The sequence below is a fragment of the Acinonyx jubatus genome, chromosome B3 (genome assembly GCF_027475565.1).
Source record: "Acinonyx jubatus isolate Ajub_Pintada_27869175 chromosome B3, VMU_Ajub_asm_v1.0, whole genome shotgun sequence".
Classification (NCBI taxonomy): Eukaryota; Metazoa; Chordata; class Mammalia; order Carnivora; family Felidae; genus Acinonyx; species Acinonyx jubatus.
In genome coordinates this window covers 80,149,198-80,174,183 of record NC_069386.1, presented here as the reverse complement: position 1 = coordinate 80,174,183, position 24,986 = coordinate 80,149,198, and the positions used below count along the sequence as shown (strand labels likewise).

The window sequence follows — 24,986 nt, the reverse complement described above, 5'->3', positions numbered from 1 at the left end:
GCACATCAAAATATTTTAAATATAAACCAAAGAAACCCCTTCCCCCAACCACAGGAGTTGTTCATCTGAGGTAAAGTAATATGCCCTAAAAATATGTGTTCTATGGTAAAAGTTATTACTATTTGTTAAGAGACAAAATTAGAATATTCAGAATAAAGTTAACTAACTATAGTGGGTCCATTCAGGTGTTTCTATGCAGTAGACAAGTGTAGATTCTGAAAAAAGAAAACCGAACAAAAAACGAAAGGCAAAAAACAAAAACACCTATAAAGTTGAAGACATTACAGCATGGGCATCAGGTCTACAAAAGAAAGGTACCAAGTAAAAGATGAGGGTGCCTAGGAAAGGCTTCCTTGAAGAGGTAATGTCTGATGTTTGAGTTAAGAGTGATGGGCAATTGGTAAAATGGTAGGAAGGGAAGGTAATTCAGTCAAAACAGTGGTTCTCAACTTCAGTGTGTATCAGAACCTCCTAGAGGGCTTGTTAAAACAGAGACTGATAATTATGTCTGGGGTGGGACCTGATAATTTGCATTCCTAACAAGTTCTGGGGTGATGCTGCTACTGCTGGTTTGAGGACTACATTTTGAGAACTGAGGCAGTCATATTAAGATGTAATGACAGGCACAAATTGATACCTCTGATTAAATGCTATTAATCCAGTGGTGTACTTAGAGGAAATGGAAAGAAGGCATAACTGAGTAAGTTAGAACTAGACCACTTAATGTTGAACATTTTTTTCTTTAGGATATAGGATGTTATTCAATTAAAAAACATCTTTATAGAAAGATCATTCTTAGATCAGGATCACAGGAGGATCAAGAGGAAAACTGGCATGAAGAGAGCTTAATTACAATGAAACTAGAGTTACCTAAATGAGAAATGATAATGGCTAAACTAAAGCAGTGGCACAGGAACAAATAGGAAAAATAATTAGAGGAGAAAAAAGTGATTCAACACAGGAACTGACTGAATATGGAGGCTGAAAGAGAATATAACAAAAGAGTAACTCCATGGATTCATTTCTGCAATTTGCCAATCATCTATTATATATTTATTTATCATTCATTTCTTATACTAGAACTTAATGAGTGACTGCTTTATTCACTTTCTATGTCCCTAGCACTCTTCAGAATACTTAGCACACAGAGTTCCCATTACAGTCTGGTTGACCAATCCTTTTAAAATTTAAGTCTGATGATATTATTTCTCTGCTTTACTCTCCAGTGGTCCCCCTACCACTCAGAGTGACAGGCATGCAATGCTATTTTCATTAAGAAAGTCTCATTCCTCACCTCCTCACAAATGTCAGTTCGAAGTCAACAGTGTGCTTAGCGACATACACTCATAAGCAACTTCCTTGTCAGTAAAACATTTTAAAGATTAAAGTTAGACATATTACACTCTGAGAAGTACTGTCCTATATAATCTCACACTGTCTCTCTCTTCCCTTTCTGACCGTAATTACCTCTTACTCTGTTCTTCCTTCTCTCTACTGGAATCACAAAGTCCTCTGCCATTCCTCAACACATCATGTATGCTTCTGCTGCTGTATGGTTGTATTACTGAAGCCAAACATGGTACTGTCTAAAATAATATTGCTAGTGGACTAGTACTATGCTTCTCTGACCATGCTTTTCCCCTTGGTCTTTTTTCCCTATTCTTTTAAATAAAGTGCAATTCTGGGGTGCCTGGGTGTCTCAGTTGGTTAAGCGTCTGACTATGGCTCAGGTCATGATCTCAAGGTTCATGAGTTCAAGCCCCACATCAGGTTCTGTGCTGACAGCCTGGAGCCTGGAACCTGCTTTGGATTCTGTGTCTCCCTCTCTCTCTGCCCCTCCCCTGCTCACACTCTGTCTCTCAAAAAGTAAATAAACACTAAAAAAAAATTTTTTTTTTAAATAAAGCACCAATTCTTACTTCAGCACTTTAAAATGGCCAAACAATAATATGTTCACAAACCATCTTTACACTCTATATTGGGTAAGGTCTCTAACAGTACCATGTACACATCTGTTACCATTTCAAGAACCATTTGTATGATAATTTTCAAAAGATGATACTCCACTAATTTTATGACAATACTAGTATGCTGGTATTTTCTCAAGGAGGGAGACTTCAGAGAATAGTTACTAGAAACCTTAATATAATTTTATACTACACTGATTGCAACAATAAAACTTTAAACATTTAAGAGATACAAAACTGAAATGTACTTGGGTTTCAATATTGATGTTATAAGTTAAAATAAAAAAAACTTCATTAGTGTCAATAGAAATTATAAGGAGCAGACTTTTGAAAAACTTAGCACAAATACTAGTAATTCTATTTAGTCCTAAGAACAACTTTGTGAGGTGTTATATTTCTCATTTTTATAGTTGAGAAAATGAAGACTTAAGCAAGGTTAAGTAATATGCCTAAGGTCACATAACTAATAAAAATGTTTCACATCTGAGCCTCTCTGACTCAACAGTCTGAGCTTTAAGCTATGACACAATACTGCCTTTCACTTAATAAATGGTATTGTGAAGAGAGTTATCGCTTTACAAAAAAGGATACGCTTGAAGTTTAACATATTTAAGATTTTAGTGCAGGATTAATGTCCTGCATTTCAGGTTAACAGGATGGACGGTAATATGAATTTAAGTTTCTGATAAAATTTCACTTTGTGGGCTATACCCGAACAAAACAAGCAAGATATACAAAAGCAACAGAGTGTCATACAAAAATGAAGTGAAACCTCTAAGAGACTTGGGGTCTTACTCATAAGATGTGTCACTTATTAATTATGTGACACTGAGTATCTAATTTCCCTCTTTAAACCTCAATTTTTCCAACTTCAAATAGGTTCATTTGGTTAAGAGTCATTTCATACCTAAAATTCTAAGTCTATAGAAGAGAACTGTTGAATAACAGCAATATTCTTACTACTTATATAATATACTTACTATACTATTTATATAATCATTACATGTACTAAAAGAGTCACAATCATATACCTTTCTTTTTTTTTTTTAATTTTTTTTTTTAACGTTTATTTATTTTTGAGACAGAGAGAGACAGAGCATGAACGGGGGAGGGGCAGAGAGAGAGGGAGACACAGAACCAGAAGCAGACCCCAGGCTCTGAGCCATCAGCCCAGAGCGCGACGCGGCGCTCGAACTCACGGTCTGTGAGATCGTGACCCGAGCTGAAGTCGGACGCCCAACCGACTGAGCCACCCAGGCGCCCCATCATATACCTTTCTTTAAACAAGTTGTGAAAAGTCTATTTTAAAAATCCAGAGAAGACCCAAAATTCAACTATATTTAAAATTAGTTTGTCTCCTTTTCTCTTATTATTAACCAATTTAAAATTGAAGTTTAAAATTTACAGTGCAACTGCATAAACAAAAAATAAAAATACCTGTTTAGATGTGTTATTACATATCTGAATACATCATAGTTTACAGGATGAAATTTCTTAACAATTTCTTTCAATGCATGAAGACGTTCTGTTTTATCTGGAATTTCTGTAAAATCAAAGTAGGAAGGAATTTGTTGAAACACACATTTAAAAATATTTGACAAAGCTTCCTGCTTTGCTTACTGTAAAAGACAATGAAGAATCTGTTTGAAGCATATGAGAATAAGTAAACAAAAACAAAATGTTCTAAGAAACCTGCTAAATACATTATCTATTACAATAGCCTTTTTGCATGTAAAGCTAATCACAAGGTCAAACTGACTCAGAGATGATAAAATTTGAAATGGTTATACTGAATAAGCACCTACTTTCCTACCTTACTTTTGCAAAAAATGACTTAAGATATGAGTCAAAGTTAATTTGACTTTAAAAAACTTAAATACACATGTGTACACACCATACAAAGGTTAATATTTTACTGAAATATGTTAGAGATACATTCACATGAAGAGTTCATTTAATTTTCTTACACAGCCTCTAAGTCTGAAATAAAAATACAAATCACAAATTTCTAGTACAATGATCTTCAAATTGCTGGAAGTACTGAGTCACCTGAGAGACCAGGTACAACTAAATATTTCTGGGGATCACTCCCCCGGATTCTGATTTTGTTTACTTGCAGGAAAATAACCTTTAAGAAAGAGTCTTATAAGCTGAATTTTTATTAGCTACACATTCTAGTGCATGGATGATTTTAACACAAAGCAATCAGTACATTAAACCCACCATTATCATCTCTCTCCAAAAAAGGAGGCTTACAACTTACTTGCTGCTTCCAATAGCTCTGGATGAAGAGAATATGGAATTAACGGGTCTGGCAGATCTGCAAAGAAAGCTTTAAGAGCTCCAGCTACAGCATTTACTGTTACTTCCATTGATACGAGACTGATATTATGATCTACAAGACAAAAATTTAAATTTATAATTTATATAATAAAATTTTAATTAATTATAAGAGAGGTAAGCTAAATATAGGTACTTATAGATCCAAATGTATTAGAGTCTTCTCCTCAGCCGTGTTTCCTTACAGGCTGATTCACCCCTCCCCAAATGTGTTTTTTTTGTTTTTTTTTTTTAAGTTTATTTATTTTTTAGAGAGAGATAGAGAGCACATGGGGCAGGGGCAGAGAGAGAGAGAGAGAGAGAGAGAGAGAGAGAGAGAAAGAAGTGGGGAAGAGAATCCCAAACAGGCTCTGCACTACTAGTGCAGAGCCTGATGAGGGCTCCATCTCATGAACTGTGACATGACCTGAACCAAAATCAAGAGTCAGATGTTCAACCAACTGAGATGTTCAGGAGCCCCTCCTACTCTGTTTTAATAAGTTTGCCTACATAAGGGAAGAGAGAACCAAGCAGGAAGCATCTTCTACTACAGCAAATGTAAAAGGCTGTTAGGCTTATTAGTATGTTATAGAGCATTAGCATTCACTAATACCTACCTTTTAAAATATTTTGTTTACATAAGCCATTTTACAGGGGCACCTAGGTGGCTCAGTCATTTGGGTTACCAGGATTCCCTTTCTCTCTGCCCCTTCCCCACTCTCTCTCTTTCAAAACAAACTTTTAAAAAGGCCATAAAAAACAGAAAGACAAAAGATAGGAATTAAGCATATAAATTTTAGTTTAAACCTTCTACTTCTACTTGCTGAAATCAAGTGAGTTTACACCTTCTAGCTTACACTTGATTTTTTTGTATGGAATAGTTTCATTTCAATCCTTTTCAGTGAAGTTCTGACTTAAAAAACAAGACTGGAATATACTAAAGGTGTATCACAAGGTTAATTTGCTATTAAAAGAATTATTTTTTCTTTTTATAATTTTGATTATTTATGATATCAAATTTTGATATTTATGACAGAAAATGTAAAAACACAGATCAACAATAAGAAAAAAATTACCCCCATCACCTAGAAACAATCACTATTTACATTTTATTTATTCGGGCATGTTTCCTTTCATCCCTTTTTATTCATTAAAAAAAAACTAGAAAAATCATAAATACATTTTTATACTGGATTTTGTTTTCAAGGCATTATCTAAGATGATTAAAATTTCACAAGCAAACGTTTAAAACCTTTCCTGTGTGTACCAGGTAACATTTAATTGTAACATAATTGAAAATTTGCAAGAACAGTACTAAGAATTCATACATCCTTAACCCATTAATAACCTTTTGCCCTAAATGGTTATAATGACCACAAAATATTCCCCAAGATTTAACAATTTACATAATATTTTATTACTGAACATTTAGATTTTATTTAAAAACATTAAAAATGCTATGATAAACACTATTATATACTAAAGCTTATTTTCTTAGGCTACATTTTCTATAACAAGAGCTATCTGATGAATATTTGATATGGTGTGTGGCACAGAAAACTCTTCATTATCTCATTATTCATCCCAGTTCCTCTTATCACTCCTAGTCTAGATATGAAAAAGTTAGGGTTTAGAAAAATTAATTGCCCTAGGCACAGTAAGTGACAGAACGAGAAAACAAAACCATGAAGTATAATTCAAGAGGCCATAGTATTGACTATAACCTATTCCTTAATTACTGTAAGTGAAATTGCACAAATTTAGAATGAAGTCCTATATATAGAAAATACTTCCAAAGCTTTCACACCACTCAACAACTGACATTTTACCATTTTAACACACATAAATCTACACTATTTTACACAGGAATAGTATTCCACTTATAAAGAACGTGGATAGGTCCCCTCCTCTTTTTAAAAAAATTCTGAGACAACACTGCTATAAATGCTCTTTCAAGTATATCTTGGTAAGCTTATACAAAGACTTCTGTAACATAAACATTTATAAGTGGAATTTCTGGAGCAAAGTATCTGAATTTTAATAGTTATACATGAACTACCTCTCAAAAGGTATCCACAACCAACAGTGTACAACATACCTGCTTCTCTACACTCTGTCAACAATCTTTTCACTCTGATAATAAATCAAAATCAACTCTTTTTATTTTAGTGTTTGTATCTACAAATCATACAGACAGAGCATATTTTCATATATTCTTTGGTCTCTTTCTTCTGATGTGAACTGCTTATTCCATCCAAGATTATTCCACATCTCCCTCAAGTTTATAGTTTGTCTCCCGGTTTTGTTTATGTTTTATCCACTATCTCACACAGAGATAGCAGTCCAGGTTATCATCCTGTTTAGGATTTCTACATTTCATATCAAGTTTAGGCCTTGATACTCCAAGATTCTAAAATATTCACTCATTTTTCTCCATAGTACTTATAGTTTTTTTACATTTAAAACTTTGATTTCTTTTTTTTTAATTCCTAATGGTTAGCTGGCCCTAAAGCATGGAAAAAAAATTAAACTGCACCTTTAAATAAGTATTATTTCTGACTTAGAAAGATGCTGATTTGTCCTAAGTCAATTGATTGCTTTTCTAATTCTGGTAACGGATTTCTAGCTCTCCTATTCTTGACTGTGGTAAATATTCTATCACACATTTAAAATCCTGCTTCAAGACTCTTTCCTCCCCAAAATCCCACTTCCTTATAAAAATCAGTCTTCCCACCATGAAATTTCAGTAAGGAAAATAATTTAAAAATGATTGTATTTTATATACCTCACCTTGATCAAACTGCTTTTGAATATTGTCTTGATCAGTTTTGTTCCCACTAACACGGTAAAGTCCTTCAGTACATAATCCTATAAGAATAAAGAAATAGATAAGCTTTTATACATACATACATACATATATACAACAGAATACACTCAACCTTAAACACATCTTAGTAACTTAGAAAAATATGGTGGTAAAATACTATTAAGAATTAAAAATTTTGGGGCATTTGTTTTGAAATTCTTAATGGACCACTTTTTCTCTTAAATCATTTAGGACATCCAGTTCCATGCAAAATGAAAAAACATGTTTCTTCCTATTTCTTCCACTAAGTATAGCTAAAATTCCTGAGTACAATATATAAAAAGCAAACATCAAGATTCTGAATGGTGGAGAGAAGACAGACTGTCTAATGACACTGGAATTTGCAGAACAAAATGATAGTGAGTTCTCTGGGGTTTCTTTTTGCCTCATACATACTGGACTGGACAACAGAGAAGCTTCAACCCAGAAATATCACATAGCACAGGCAAAAAAAGAGAAAGAAAAAATAACAGAAAACCAACCACAAGAAAAGCTTGCTCTCTCAAGTGGAAGGACTGTGAAAGGTGTAGCCTTAGAAAGCAAAAACAAAACATTTTTTTTATTAGAACTGCCTTCCTCTAGCCGAAGACCATGAAACCCACTCCTCACACACAAGTGGTAACCCAGTAGGGAGATCAGAATTCCACTTCTTCTACCCAGCGGTAAAAATGGCATACACCCCCCCTTCCTCTTCCTGGGGTGTCAATAGGGGTGAATAGAGACCAGAATCTAGAGGTAAGACGGAAATTACCCTCCCCACCATGGTAGTGTCAGTAGAGGCCTATGGAGACCAAGTAGGGCATCAGGGCTTTCATCCCCAACTGCTGGTGCAGTTGGTTCACTAAAATAGAAGATCCAAAGTCTCATAGCATAATATCCAAAATGACCCGGATACAATAATAAAGCTAAAATTATTCATCATACCACAAACCAAGAAAATCTCCAACATGAAGGAGAAAAGATAATTAACAGATACCAATACAAAGGTGCCAGCTGTGGAATTATCTGGCAAGGATTTTAAAGCAGCTATCATAAAATATTTCAATGAACAATTATAAACACACTTGAAAAAATTGAAAGTTTCATAAAAAATCAGAAATATAGTAAGACCTAGAAACTTTAGAACTAAGGAAAAGAAATAGAATGGAGACGACAGAGCAGTGAACGAGTGACCTTGAAAATAAATCAATAGAAATTACAGAGACTAAACAACATAAAGAAATTTATACTGGAAAAGGAGGGGGGAGAAAGAATGAAAAAAGAAAGGTCTCAGGGAATTATGGACAATAAAAAAAGACCTAACATTTATGTCACTGGCCAAAAGTCTATACCTATTGTCTGTGCTCAACAGGAAGTTTCTTAAAGCACTTCTAAAAAAGACTCAATTTCGTAAGGCATTATATACTCTTCTGATCACAGGAGTTACAAAAAAATAAAAACAAACCAAATCAATGAAAAAGTAGATTATCTCAAACTTATTCCTTGACCAATGTCACAGCTTCCATGGGACAATGTATTTTTAATTCCTTCTAATTTCTTACCTAGTTATTAGCATTATTTTAGTCTTTACAAAGAATACATAACAATATGAAAGAAGAATGAAGTATATCTCATGCTGGGAGGAAAATGTTAATATTCAGAAATTCATGAACATATAAAAGGAAGCAAAAATCCAATCTGACAAAGTTTCATGGGCTAATGTTGCTATATTGAAAAATTTTTAATGTTTATTATTTATTTTTGATAAAGAGACAGAGGGTGAGCAGGGGAGGGGCAGAGAGAGGGAGACAAAGAATCAGAAGCAGGCTCCAAGCTGTTGGCACAGCAGGTGACATGGAGCTCAAACTCAGGAACTGTTAAATCATGACCTGAGCCAAAGTCAGACACTTAAAACCGACTGTGCCACCCAGGCGCCCCTAATGTTATTTAAATGTTACAAGGTTTTACTGACATAGCCAACATGAATTCACCTGTGATTACTGAAAGAAACCAGACACAAAAGAATTTATTTATGTGATTCCATTTATATCAAGTTCTAAAAAAGGTAATACTTATCTATAAGTGGGGGCTGGGGGAAGTTAGACGAGTTACCTTGGGTGGTTTGGAAAAGCAATTGGAAAGAGACATAAAGGGTCATGAAAATGTTCTGTATCTTGACAGGTGTGTGCATTAAACAGGGGAATGAGTTTGTCACATGTCAATCTAAGTGTACCCTTAAGTTTGGTGAACTTCACTCTATGTAATTGGACCTTAAAAATTTTTGAAAAATTGTGATAAATTATTGAACTCTACTTAGCAGGTTTCAAATCTAGAGTAGTATGTATACTTTTTGCGTATTTCAGACTTGAGCAAATGAGTAAATATGTGAAGAATAAAAGGAGCATGGATTCTCACTGTTCAAGAAGGGAATTAATAACAAAAGGGGAACTAGAATTAAATGTACTGTATGGTGTTAGATTAAAATTGAAGGTAACAACATAAATTCATGGTTTTTAACAAACTGCTACAGAAATAAGTATAGATACATACATACATATATTTCTTAGCTTTCTTAGCTTTTTTTGCTGAGATGGTCCAGAAGTAGCCCCAATATTGGTTTCTAAATACCATTCTCTACCAAAACAAACCAGAGCGTTTGGAGAAAAGGTGGATTCCAAGGATGAATCAGGGAAAGTATAAGCCATGCCTGGTACATCTTGTGCCAGAAAGTTGAGGAAGTACTTAAAGAATTATAGAGATGTATCTTCAAAGGACATAGAATTCATGAAGGAGTCTAAGCTAGGATGATCTGAGTAACATTAATGCATTGTAACTCATTGAATACAAGAGCACATGAACTCATACCAATATAAATAAATAAAAAGTTACTAAATTAAAGTTTTAATTTCAATGAAGAAATATGGCAGACACGAACAAATAATCAAAATTATTGGGACAAACTGATACACTGTCTCAACAGGTTATGACATACTTAAAAAGATACAACAACCTGGATGGTATTTCTAACAAAAATGCATAATTCAAATCTAATAATGAGGAAACATGATATTCAAATTGAGGGAGACGAGTAGTTCATTTATATAGTGAAATGTCAACCAATAAACACAGGAGAAATTAGATTTAAAAAAATCAATGAAGTCTAAAACTAGTGGCTAAAAGTCTGAAGGTAATCTCAAAAATTCTTTTTAATTAAAGGAGCTGAAAAAGGGTAGCCTGGGTGGCTCAGTCAATTAAGCCTCTGACTTAGGCTCAGGTCATGAACGTACCATTGACGAGTTCAAGCTCCACACTGGACTCTGTGCTGACAGCTCAGAGCCTGGAGCTGCTTCAGATTCTGCGTCTCCCTCTCTGCACCTCCCCCCCCCCCCAACTCGTGCTCATGTGTTCTTGCTCTCAAAAATAAATAAAAACATCTAAAAAAATTAAATAAATAAATGGGCTGAAAAAGACATGATCACTAAATGCAATACACCTAAATTAAATTATATCCTGGACTGCTCCTCTCATGAAGGATTAAATAGCTCCAAATGTCATTAACTGAGGTTGACAATTCCTAACAGAGATAAGCATTTAGTATTACTTGTTTAGTGAAAATTTTAAGGTACTTAATCATCTACACTAAAAATCTTGCCTTCCATTTACTAATAATTAAATGATGTAAAAAAAAAAAATGAAAAAACATCCCCAACTCAATTATCAAGACGTGAATTATCAAAGTTTTACTTGGACTTAAAATCACCCAAGGTATCTATCATGGGTCTCCAAGCAATAAATAAAGGCATTAGATATATATTCCAATATTCTGAAACTATATATAAAAATGTAGAAATTGAAAATAACTTTAAGCCAAATCCTTTTTTTTTCTTTTATTAGAAAAGTAACTAATCCTTGTGCTGTACAAACTTATTGGTATCTGAAGTTCTAAAATGGTCCAAGCTCTATCTGAGCTGCTAATGAAGAAAATGAAATAAGAGTTTCAAAGCCTGTTTCTGTACCTTCAGGATGAAATAATACTAAGTCACAAAATAGATTGCAGTGTGTAAGAGAAAAAGTAAAATGTGTAAATAACACATAAATTAGACAAATGTGTCCATGTGGAAATGGCATCAGTAAAGAGATGGAAATGGGAATTTCAGGGCTTGTTTCCCTCAAAAAAGCAACTAATGAGCTGTCAAAAAGTGTATCAATTTTTGCAAAAGGATGAAATCTAGTAAAAGAAAAAAAAAAAAAAAGAAAATCACTACCATTAGAAGGCTTGGTGAAGAAAGCAGCTTTTAATTATCCACCCACCATACCCTTATACTTCAGATTAGCAACAACCATGATGATGGCAGCCTGCACTCTGGGCAAAGGTTACAAGTGCCAGAGGAAGCAATACAGATCTTATTCTTAAGGAACTATGGTGACGGGTTTTGACCAGTCTCCTAGATGGAACAACACAAGGGCTTTTTACATGTTTCACTCAACTTGAAGTGTTCCCAGGGCTGAGGTGGCTTCACTGGCATGTAAAGGCACAAGTACTGGCTGCAGCAATGTGGAGACAGGAACAGCAGGATCAGCAATGGGAGGGAAAGCCTATCATGGAAGATGTTGGCAAAAGGAGACAGTGGGGGATTACGGAGTTTAAAAGCATCTACGTATATGGGGGGAAATCAAGAAGCCCACATGCATGCCGAAAGCCAGATACGTCCTCAGAAAATGCCTGAAAAGATCAGAAACTTTCACCTCTGGCTAACCACAAGCTCTGCTCAAGCTGGAAGTGAAGGCTCAAGCAGAGTTATAAATGGCCTGGGTAAGTGTTAAAAGAGTAAGCGAACACAATGTGCAAAGACTTGGAAAGAATTTTTTTCCCGATGACTTCAGGCATTTAAACAAACTGTCAAAACACTAGCTAACCACTAAGCTAATGGAAGACAGACTTCAGTGGCCACAAATGACAAAGAATACAGACTTTAAAATAGTAGTTTAGGAAAGTCTCCAAACAAGCAAACATAGCCAATAAACAGCAACAAAAACCCTGGTAAGGGAGGGGAATCTGATATCCAGAGATAACACAAAATTCAAAACCCCTTATTTTCAACAACATATTAAAAGGCATAGAAAGAAACAAAACTGGTATGCTCAGAAACAATATGGTATGCTCAAGGAACAAAAAGAAATGAACAGAAACTGTCTGTGAGGAAACCCAGTCTTTGTACTACACAAAGACTTTAAATCAACTCTTTAAAAAAATGCATGAACAAAGAAGTGAAAGGAACCAGAGGGATGACAATAAAGTGAGTATCAATAAATACAAAGAAATTATAGTAAGAACTAAAGAGATTCTGGAACTGAAAAGTAGAGTAACAAAAATGAAAACTTCACTGGCAAGGTTTAAGAGCAGATTTTAGCAAGCAGAAGAAATAACCAGTGAACTTAAAGACTGGTTAACTGAGATTATCCAGTCTGGGAGCAAAAAGAGAAAAGAATGAAGAAAAATGAACAGAGCCTAAGACATTTCTGGGACACCATCAAGTTTACCAACACATGTGCAAGGGCTTTCCTAAATGGAAAGGAAAATATTTAAAGCAATAATGGCTAAAACTAAATATGGAAAAAAAAAAACCCAACAACCGACAAATGCATACATCCAAGAATGTCAACAAATTGCAAGCAGGATGAACTCAAAAAGAGGTACACTAAAAAAAACAAGAGAAACTTAACCATATCCTAGGAATCCACATTAAGATTAACGCTTATTTCTCTTCAGAAACCAGAGGCCAGAAGGCAGTAAGATGATATAAAGTCCTGAAAGTAACTATCAACCAAGAATTCTGGCAAAACAAAAATGAAGAAAAAAATTAAGACATTTTTAGGTAAACAGAAGTTGACAAAGTTTATCAAGAAATGCTAGAGTCCTCCAAGCTGAAATAATGCATCAGACACTAACCTGAAGTCACCAAAAAAATAACTAAAATAAAAGTAGTTACAGATAATTTTTTTATAAACCAGTAGTACTGCAATTTTGATTTGTAGCATCTTTTTCTCTAGGATTAAAAAAAATGCAAGAAACAAGAATTATAAATCTATGTTAATGAGCAGACATGTATCTTAAAATACAATAGGAACAAAAATAAATTTTATGAAAATTTACAACTTCATCAGAAACATTTACCAAGTTCACAACTTGCATCAAAAACATTATGAAGAAAGACAACCTATAAAGTGGGATAACACATTTGCAAATCATTTGCATGATAAGGGTCTAATACCCAGAATATACAGAGAACTCTCATAACCAAACAACAGAAAGACAACCCAATGTAAAAATTGGCAAAAGATACATCTTCAAAGATATACAAATGGCCAACAAGCACATGAAAAGATTCTCAACATTATTAGCCATTAGGGATATGTAAACCAAAATCACAAAGAGGTGTAACTTCATACACAGGAATGAAGGAATTACGGCTATACTAAAAAAAAAAAAAAAAAAAAAAAGGAAAACAACAAGAGGTGGTAAGGATGTGGAGAAATGGAAACTCTAATACACTGGTGGCAGAAATATAAAATGGTACGGCCTATTCCTCAAAAAGTTAGACATACTCCTAGGCATATACTTTAAAAGAACTCAAAACAGGTATTCAAAGAAATACTTGTACACACATCTTCATAAAAATACTATTCACAAGAGACACAAAACAGAAGTAACCCAAAGAGCCATGAATGGATGAACAAAACGTGGAATATGAGGAATAACTGCATACTTAATGGGTACAGGATTTCCTTTAGAGTGATGAAATATTTTAGAACTAATTAGAGGTGAATGGTTACACAACACTGTGGATGTACTAAATGCTACTGAATTGTACTCTTCTCAAATGGTTAAGTTATAGGTTATATGATTTTTACCTAAAAAAAAACAAAAAAACAAAAAACCCACCCTAAAAAGCTCCTGTGGGGGAAAAAAATGAATAATTGGTAGGATATAAGCTTATTCAAGCTAGATGCTACACAATAAAAAATGTATTCTTATTGCTTGATAGAATGTAAAAACCACAGAGGGAGGTAGATGGGTCAAAAGTAGTATTAAGGCAAAATCATATTTCAAGAAAACTGCACAATGCAATATACATTTAGACAAAACAACACATATTCTACATTAATCAGTTATTTTATTTATTTATTAATGTTTATTTATTTTTGAAGGCAAGAGAGACAGAGTGTGAGTGGGGGAGGGGCAGAGAGAGAGGGAGACAGAACCTGAAGCAGGCTCCAGGCTCTGAGCTGTCAGCACAGAGCCCAATACAGGGCTCGAACTCACGAACTGTGAGATAGTGACCTGAGCTGAAGTTGGATGCTTAACCAACTGAGCCACCCAGGTGCCCCTGGTTATTTTAAAAAATTAAATAATTTGATTATCTGGTAATGCTAAACCAACAAACTAGTCAATATAATATGCTATGTTGTACTCACAAGATTCTCTCTTCTGAGAATTTCGAATTGGAGACTAAAAGATATCTGGTTAGGTTTAATATGTAATTAAAATTAAAACAAAAAATATAGGATGTGTAAATAGACAAGGTAAGTCTAAGAGAGAGAAAAGGACACAGAAAAACAGATGATACTATTACCTGAATTCTAGTCCACTGGGGTGGACTCTTGGCTTCCACAGATGAGTATGCTTTCAATTAAGCGTATTTTTTGCATTTAGTTTCTTGCAACCAAAATAATTTAAGATTTTAAAAGCAATTCTTAGGTTATGGAATTCAGTTGTTTTGATTTCTCCTAAGGGCTCAATATTTTTAAGTAGAAGAGACATCTGGGGGTAGGGATTGGAAGCAATAACAGTATACATGTGATTTTTTAAAAAAGATCTTTATATGGTAGTGACACTAGAGAAGAGACGTAAGAAAAATACTAAGGGCAATGCTTAGCAATTAATGGCATATGAGTGGGCACAAAGGGTGAAAGAGGACTCAGATTAATGAAATGCCTTCGCCCATAAAACTGGGAAAAACAAACTGGCACTATCAGAAAAAAGGAAATTAAGAGAAGGAAGTGGCTTGGGGGAAAAATAACTAAATTTTAATAAAACCCAAGATATTACATCCAAATAGAAATGTTTAGTAGGCAGTCAGGAATACAGGAAACACTGGGATGTGAGAAAAAGATCTGGCAGTTATTCTCTTAGACATGATGCCCCAAGCCTAAAACAAAATGTCTAACAGACTATGCATAAATGAGATGAACACTAAATGGGACAGCTGTATCTTCCTCAAATTAATGGTGTACTTCATAAATGCAGAAAAAATATGAACATGTGGACACCCACTATGATATGTTTTGATTTGAAACAATTTAATATCCCTTAATACAATGCCTACTATGTGCTATGTATTAGAATATGCATGTAACAGAAAAAATAAAATAAGACACAGTATATAATTCAACATGTCAGTTGAGTCTTAAAACAAATGCTGAGGTAATATGTCCATTAATCTCAAGCTGATTTTTTACATGCTAAAAAACTTATAAATCCAAAGTATTTTAAGAAAATAAAACTGCAGACCAGTATCTCTCATGAAAATAGATGCAAAAATCCTCAACAAAGTATTAGCAAACTTAATCAAAAAATGTGTAAGAATTATACACTATGACCAAGTAGGATTTATCCCACATATGCAAGGCAGGTTCAATATCAAAAAAATCAATGAATCAATCCATTAAATCATTAGACTAAAAAAGAAAAATCACACAACCATACCAATATGCAGAAAAAGCATTTGATAAAAATCTAACACTCATTTATGATAAAAACTCTCAGTAAACCAAGAATAGACAACTTCCTTAATATGATAAAGACTGTAAAAAACCTACAGCTGAAATCATACTTAACAGTAAGAAACTAGAAACTTTGCCATTAAGATCTGGTACAGGGCAAGGATGTCTACTCTCACCATGCCCTTCAACATTATCCTAGAAATACTTGCCAAAGCAATAAAACAAGAAAAGGAAATCAAAAGCATAAAGATTGGGAAGAAATGACATGATCATCTATGTAAAAAACCAATAGGCAAAAAATCTGGAATTAATAGTGATTACAGCAAGATTGCAGGATACAAGGTTAATATATAAAAGTCAATTGTTCTCTTTATATATCAATGAACAAATGGAATTTGAAATTAAAAACATTATACCATTTACATTAGCACTCCCCCAAAATTATATAAAAAATCAACAAACACGAGTAAGATTTATATAAGGAAAACCACAAAACTCTGATGAATTAAACTCCAAGAACTAGGTTAAGTGGACAGATATCCTATGTTCATAGATAGGAAGCCACAATACTGTCAACATGTCAGTTCTTCTCAACTTGACCTACAGATTCAATGCAATCCCAAATTCCCAGCAAATTATTTTATAAATACCAACAAATTGATTCTAAATTTTATATAAAGATTAAGTCAAAACTTAAAGCAAACACAATATTCAAGAGAAGAACAGAGTTGGAGGACTCACACTACCTGATTTTAAGACTTACTATAAAGCTACTTTAGTAAACAAGACAATGTATTATTGAGGAAAGCACATGCAAAAAGATCAAGGGAACACAATAGAGAGCCTAGAAACAGAAATCTATTAAAAGTCAACTGATCTTTAACCAAGGAGCAAAGGCAATAAATACAACACAGCAAAGATAGTCTCTTCAACTAATGGTGCTACAAAAGTTACACATCTACATTAAAAAAACAAAAACCAAGCATCTAGACATAGACCTTACAACCTTGACAAAAATGAACTCAAAATGGATTACAAATGTAAAAAATTAAATGACTTAAATGTAAAACACAGAACTATAAAATGTCTAGAGGATAGCAGAAAATCTAGATGACCTTGGTTATGGTGATGCTTTTAAAATACAATCCCTGAGGAAAATACTGATAAACTGGACTTTAATTTCTGTGCTGTGAAAGACAGTATATCTTGAGAATTAGAAGACAAGCCACAAACTGGGAAAAAATATTTACAAAAGATACATCTGATAAAGGAGTATTATCCTAAATATACAGAGAACTCTCCAAACTCAGTAATAAGAAAACTCTATTACAAAACAAACCAAAGACCTTAAGAGACACCATGAAGAAGGATATGATGATGGCAAACAATGTATGAAGATAAGTTCTACAGAATACATTACTAGAAAACTGCAAATTAAAATGAGATACCATTACATACCTATTAGAATAACACCACTGACAACCCCAATTGCTGGCAAGGATACAGAACAACAGGAAGTCTTATTCATTGTTGGTGAGAATGCAAAATTGCAGGCACTTTGGAAGAGTTTGACATTTCTTACAAAACATGTATCATACCATCCAACAATCACACTCCTTGTTATCTATCCAAAGGAGTTAAAAACTTAGGTCTACATGAAAATTTACAGACAATGTTCATAGCATTTTTATTCTAACTGCTGGAAGTTGGAAGCAACTCAGATGTCCTTCAGTAGGTGTGTGATAAACAAACTAGCATATTATTAAGTACCAAAAGAAATGTTATCAAGCCATGAAAAGACATCGAAGAATCTTAAAATGCATATTATTAAGTCAAAGAGGCCAATATGGAAAGCCTACTTACTATATGATTCCAACTATATGATAGTGTAGAAAGGCAAAATGATGGAAGGCAATAAAAAGATCAGTTGTTGCCTACGGTAGAGTTAGGGATAGTGGGAGAGAGATGAAGAAGAGCATAGAGAATTTTTGTCCAAACCCATAGGATATACAAAACCAAGAGTGAACTCTAATGTACACCATGAACTTTAGGTGATTTTGATGTGTTAATGTAGATTTATCCTTGGTAAAAAAAAATGTGCTTTTCTGGTGAGTAAACGTGGTAATGTGCGGTGGGGGTGGGGTTCACATGTGGGAGCAGGAAATATATGGGAAATTTCTGTTGTAAACCTAAAATTCCTCTTTAAAAAAAAAAATCTATGCATCAAGCTTATAAAGAAGAAGTAACATCAATGGAGTAAGAATCTTCTAGCAATGGTAAGTAACATTTTAGGCACAGGCTACTACAGGAATAATAAGGCTAAAGGCAGTATTTATTATTATTTTATTATTTACTATTTAATTATTATAACTTCAATCTACTGAATTAAAACGTCACTATATTTCCTAGCCATTAAATCTTTAATATAGGAGAAAAACAACAACAGTTTTCTAATCTTTCATTTTGTTACTTTCTTTACTATAATGATTAAACGTAGGAGTGCCTGGCTGGCTGAGTCGGTAGAGCATGCAACTCTAGATCTCAGGGCCGTGAGTCTGAACCCCATGTTGGGTGTAGAGATTACTTAAATCAAAAAAAATTTTAGTTCAGGCATCATTTTCATTCCATGTTCAACATAACTGACTAGAGGCCTTAATGTCAAAGGAAACAAGCTTTGAAGAGTGAAATGACTTTCTCAAGGTCACACATTAGACAAGTTACAGTAATTAGTTTGTCACATTCAATATATTATCTCCCCATTTATTTTATGTTACATACTTTCTACCATTAGGGGTTGCACATAGAAAACTTGTGTCTTAACATTTTTTCCTGAAAAAACAACAACCCAGAAATACAAGCATATAAACATGTATATATGAAAGGATAACTGCCAATAGTGAATGTTTGTGGAGACTTAATTCAGAAATATAGCATAACTGAACAAACTATGATTATCAAGATGTTAGAATATGACAGGTCATAAAAAGTAATTCCAAAGACAACTATCTTATTGCATGGAATGATGTTGCTTGTGTACTAAAAACATTACAGGGGTGCTTGGGGTGGCTCAGTTGGTTAAGGATCTGACTTCGGCTCAGGTCATGATCTCACGGTTTATGTGTTCCAGCCCCACGCTGGGCTCTGTGCTGACAGCTCAGAGCCTGGAGCCTGCTTCAGATTCTGTGTCTCCCTCTCCCCCATTGCCCCTCCCCCACTTGTGCTCTGTCTCTCTCTTTCTCTCAAAAATAAACATTAAAAAAATATTACAAAACCTTGTTTAATTATCCCCTTTTGAAAAAGCTACAGTATGTTTAAAAGTGTATTATATACTGTAAAAATATGTACAAAAATAAAACTTATCTCATGATCATAAAATTACAAGTGTTTTTTTCAGGTTTTTTTGGACTTATTTGTATTTTTTTTCTGGCTATAATGAAAGAGATAATTCCTTTCCTTAACAATAAAAAACAACTCTGATTATCAAAAGTCACTTGTAAGCAGTAATTTTAAGTGGAGCTAGAATCCAATTGTGTGACCTCATATGCATTAATTAATTTCTCTCAGCCTGTTTCCACCTCTGTAAAACCTGTTTCCACCTCTAGATACAGTAACTATACACACAACTCATAGAGATATGAAAATTAAATGAACAAGTTATTTTATAGAATACTAAAAATTTACTATACATATAAAGCATTTGAAATAGCTTTCACCTAAGAATAGTCTCCACAGAAAAACCAGAGAACATCTTGCACACTGTGTATCATTCATCTTGATCATGTTATTACAATGCAAAACTCGTGTTTTCAGGATATTATAACTTAGTGGGGGGGTTCTGCATAATGCAAATTATTCAGTTGATACATATTTAAATTAAGAAATCTCACTGTAGCACAAATGCCTCCATTTTCTCATCTTTTGCACTTATCATGCATTCTTTGTATGGAAAAACAACAAACACTAATTGTAGCTTAGAAAATAAAGACTAAAATATTATTCATGTATAACTAATGTCACAAGGACAAATAGTTATTATGAAAAAACTGTTTAAACATTAAGTAAGGACTTAATTATATGTACCACAGCCATGGGTTTTACGAGCTCAGGGTCCTTACATCAAGATTATTATCTAATGGCTATGGTATAAAAACCAACAACAACAAAGCATTACTCTAAGGCCCAATGACTAGCTACTTCAAGAAGACAAAGTTCCAGCTAACAGATAAAAACATATTGCAGAGCCATAAACCATAAAAAGTAGTATTAATATACCAGAAAATCTCAAGGATAAATGCCAATATTGAATGTTTGAAGACTCAAGGAGTTTCTGCTAGATACAACATACTAAAACTAAAGAAATTCTTTAAGGGACTACTAACTTATAATTCCTCCTTGCTAGATCAAAAATAAACAGGTCACACTTGAATCATTAAATTCAGATGTCAATGATACCAACTTTTAGCATTTCTTCAACACTATTGAGGTTAATAAAAGCCTAGACTTCCATTTTTAAAAAGTTTATTTTTGAGAACATGCATGCACAAATGGGGGAAGGGAAAGAATCCCAAGCAGGCTCTATGCTGTCAGTGTGGAGCCCAACGCAGGGCTCCATCTTGATTTCACCAACAGAATGAGCCACCCAGGTGCCCTGAAAGCCTAGAATTTCAAAAGCAACATAAAAAGTCCTTTAGGAACTGACATCATGGGTCTCCTAGAATGATGTGTTAGGAAAGATACATCAGCCCTATGTAGCCAAAAAATGTTTTAAATTAAATCTGACCAGGCATTAACATTTAGGAACAATCTATAAAAATAGGCTTAACGTCTTCAAAAAAGGTGTCAATGAAAACACACACACAAGTCTAGGGAACTTCCTGACTTGATCTGAACTGAAAGAACAAAAAAGCTCTTAGGAGGTAATATCCTATTATATATACATATATACATATATATATATACACACACACACACACGACCAAATATAATGGGGTATATATAATATATGGGACAACAGAGGAAATTTTATCAATGTTAAATTTCCTGAAGGTGACACTTGTGGTTATGTGGGGAAAATGTCCTAGTTCTTGGGAGATACGCACTAAAAGATTCATTAAGAGTGAAGTGTGATAATCTCTCATAACTTACTGAAATGATTTGACAAAAAAAAAGAAAGAAATGTGACAAAAATAAGTGTGAAAGGTGTATGAATGTTTAGCCATACTATCCTTGTAACATTTATGAAGATCTAAATATGTTCCAAAGTATGAGGAAAAAAATGAAGACAAAATACTTATTTAAAAAAGAAATAATCCTTTAGGAGAACAAACTAAGGAATTGTAGGATTTCTTCAGATGTGCATTTATATACTTAAAGTGAAATACATGGTTTATGTTTATCCATAGCCATAACCCACTTGCTGGTCCAAGACAGAGTAGGCAGGGGGTTAGTTTAACCAAGGTTGAGGTTTTGACGAGTAACATGGTGGGGCTGAGGAAGTATGCAAGCAAATGAACTTAAAAATGGACTCAGAAATGTAGGCAAGTCAAAAGAGGAGAGAAGACATAGGGTAACAATATTTGTGAAAAAATGTTCAAATGATGAAAAAATGAGAGTTCTTCCAAACAGCAAGTAGGAACGCTGAAGTTTAAATAAAAAGGCTTTTAGTTAATACAGTTATATTCACCTCAGCAATAAAACAAAGACTCATACACTTCAATTATTTCACACATCACTGATGTGTGCAATAAAACACAATTTTCAGACCAATATTTAGAGAATCTCATTGGCTAACCAAAAGCACAACTAAGGCTAAGTCTGCCACATTTTCCTGACTCACAGCAGATTTCTAAGCATTTCCTCCTCCCCCCCCTTTTTTTTCTTTTTCATCTCCTCCTTTAAAATGGTATTTTAATGAAAATTTTCTCTGGTTTTGAAAGTGTGCTACCTTCAGAATCTGTTGAGGCATTCATATTAGAGACTGTGGATTTTTCCTACATTTTATAGTTTTTGAATTTCCTGCTTTATCAGTACACCTCCTCCTGCTGATAATCTTATTTCGCCTTTCCCATTTGCCAAGGATGTGGACAAATTTGAACTCTTGTGCATTGCTTGTGGAAATGTAAAATGGTGAATCCACTGTAGAAAATAATTTGACAGCTATGCAGAAAGATAAACAAAGAATTACCACAGGACTCAACATTCCACTCCTTGGTATGTACCCAACATAACTGAAACCAGGCACTCAAACAAATGTTTGTATATGGATATTTACAGCAGCGGTATTTACAAATGCTAACTGGTGGAACAAACTAAATGTCCACCAACTTATCAATGGATAAACAAAATGTGGTATATCCATACAATGAGAAATGCTACAACATAAATGAACACTATGCAAAGTAACAGAAGACAGACAAAAAGTCACATATTGGATCCCATTTGTATGAAATATTCAGAATAAGTCAATCCAAAGAGACAGAAAACAGGTAGGTGGGATGCCAGCCTGGGCGCAATTAAGAATAGGGAAAGGAGTGGGGCGCCTGGGTGGCTCAGTCGGTTAAGCATCCGACTTCAGCTCAGATCACGATCTTGCGGTCCGTGAGTTCGAGCCCCGCGTCGGGCTCTGGGCTGATGGCTCAGAGCCTGAGCCGGCTTCCGATTCTGTGTCTCCCTCTCTCTCTGCCCCTCCCCCATTCATGCTCTGTCTCTCTCTGTCTCAAAAATAAATAAAAACATTAAAAAAAAAAAAGAATAGGGAAAGGAGTAACTACTTAATGGGTATAGTTTCCTTTAGGGTGATAAAAATCTTTGAAACTAGATAAGGAGGTGGTTGCACAACACTGTACATGCACTACATGTCACTGAACTGTATTTTTTACATGGTTAATTTTGTGTCATATGAATTTTACCTCAACAAAAATGTTTTAAAAAGTATCATTCTAAGTCGCCTGACTTTATATTCAATGTTAATAACGATGCTTCTTTATTAAAATTTTTCTTCTCTCTGGAGTTTTAGAGCTCCATTCTTTTGTACAGCTTATTTGTGCTGAACTTTTCTTCTTACTCTGTATGTTCACCCTGAATTTCATAGCTTACACATAACTTACATTAATATCTATACAATGACAATTGCCAAAATCTTAAGATTAAACCATTTTCCAAAGATCCATAGCCACACAGCCAGTGGAGTCTTGGGGCTTTTAAATGGATTACCCAGAGGCACCTGAAGATTTAACATGTACATAATATGAATCCATTATCAAAATATCATTTCTACTCTTCATCCTACAATTTGTTTTCATTAATGGTACACCTACAGTTGCCCCACCTGCAATATGAGGGGCACTTTTGAGTTATCTTTCAAGCTCATTATCTATCAGGTTATCATACTAATCCCTGAGAGAAGTCTATCATTCCCTTTCTTTTTAATCTCTCTCCTCCACATACTTTTGTCTACTTTCAACTTACACTCATACTTCAAGGGTCATTCTCAACTAGACCTTAACACAACTTATACAGTACTATCAAAAAACTGTTATAGAAACATCTGATTCCACCATGAAGGACTTTACTATGCAAACTGCTCTACTTCAGCAAAGAACTAAACTGGAAAAATTACATAAAACAAGTTTTCATACAGTGAGACACAGGCAGTTCAAAACAGTGATCTGTGGGGGAAAAAAACAGCTAATAAGTTAAACTGTCTGAATAATCCAACTTAGTGCCTGGAAAAAGCTTTTAGATAACATACAGAAAGGTAGAATCACAACAGAGCACAATGGTCTACCAGAGTTGAGAAGACAGGAGACAGGAGTTCAAAAAGGATGAGAAGGCCAAAATTTAAGGGGTAGAGTACCAAAAAAGAAGCTGAGATACACAGAGAAAGACCCTCAGATATGTGCAGAAAAATCTTTGGTTGAATAGTCCAAATGTAGGAAAGGAAATTTCCTGGGGATGGGGCAGAGAATAGTTCAAGTTCCATTCTCAGAAGACCTTTAATATACAGGATATAGGGTCAAGTTCTCACCTTATTGTAGATCTAAATAAACAATAGAATAAAAGCTGTTCTGGATTCACCAAAACAAACTTACATATATGAGCCTAGAAATTATCAAACTGATTCACAAATACTTAACACATGACAAAACAATTTAAACACTCTTTAAAAAGAACACTTAGAAAACTCACCACCCAATAATGTAAGATTCAAAATATCTGTTATCAAACCAAAACTACCAAGAATAGTTACTCATAATCAAGAAAAAAACCTACAGAAAAAAAATAGATCCAGAAATGAAATACGGAAGAGTAGTAAAACAAGGACCTAAAACAATTATTATAAATTAAAAACAAAAAACAAAACTTCTTTTAATGTTTATTTGAGAGACAGAGAGACAGAGTGCTAGCAGGGGAGGGGCAGAGAGAGATAAGGAAACACAGAACCTGAAGCAGGCTCCAGGCTCTGAGCTGTAAACACAGAACCCGACACAGGGCTCGAACTCACAAACTGTGAGATCATGACCTAAGCTGAAGTTGGGCACTTAACCCATTGAGACATCCAGGCATCCCTAAATTTTTTAAGTATACTCAAAGCTGTAAAAAAAACAAAAACAAAAAAAACCAACATGATGGGTAGAAAAATGACACACAGTAAAAACAGACTTAAATGGAACTTCTAGATTTGACTATACAGAAAAAAAATCAATAAACTAGAAGACAATAGATATACAGTCTAAATGAAACACAGAAAGAAAAAAAGGCTTAACAAAACAAACAGCTTTTAGTTAGCTGTGGGAAAATTTTAAAAGGTTTAACATACATGTAGTTGAGAGTCCAGAACAGAAGTAGGGGGAGTAAGACAACAAAAAAAAGATATCTCAATAAACATTGGCCTAAAATTTTACAAATTTCAAAATTTCAAACCAAGAGGACCCAAGGAGGTCCAGAAACCTCAAGTAGAAGTGTTTTCTTTTTTAAAAAAAAGCACATGTTAAGGAACATTTTAAATAAAATTGTTTGTTTAAAAGCATCTGTGAGTTTTAGGAGAAAGGAGAACACATCACACACAGAGG

At 34.1% G+C, this 24,986-nt stretch overlaps 1 protein-coding gene across 5 annotated transcripts in view; it reads right to left on the bottom strand.

The window, feature by feature from the left end:
* Positions 1-24,986, bottom strand: part of ARHGAP5 (Rho GTPase activating protein 5) — a 78,756-nt gene that overhangs the window by 4,340 nt on the left and 49,430 nt on the right. For 4 of the 5 annotated variants that reach the window (XM_027065555.2, XM_027065554.2, XM_027065556.2 and 1 more), the window contains exons 4-6: positions 7,077-7,154; positions 4,231-4,362; positions 3,405-3,510 (exon numbers count right to left, since the gene is read on the bottom strand). In XM_027065555.2, coding sequence (XP_026921356.1) covers positions 3,405-3,510; positions 4,231-4,362; positions 7,077-7,154 — 316 coding nt within the window. Of the gene's footprint in view, positions 1-3,404; positions 3,511-4,230; positions 4,363-7,076; positions 7,155-9,103; positions 9,132-24,986 lie in introns of those variants that run through there. The other variant, XM_027065557.2, reaches the window with a different exon arrangement.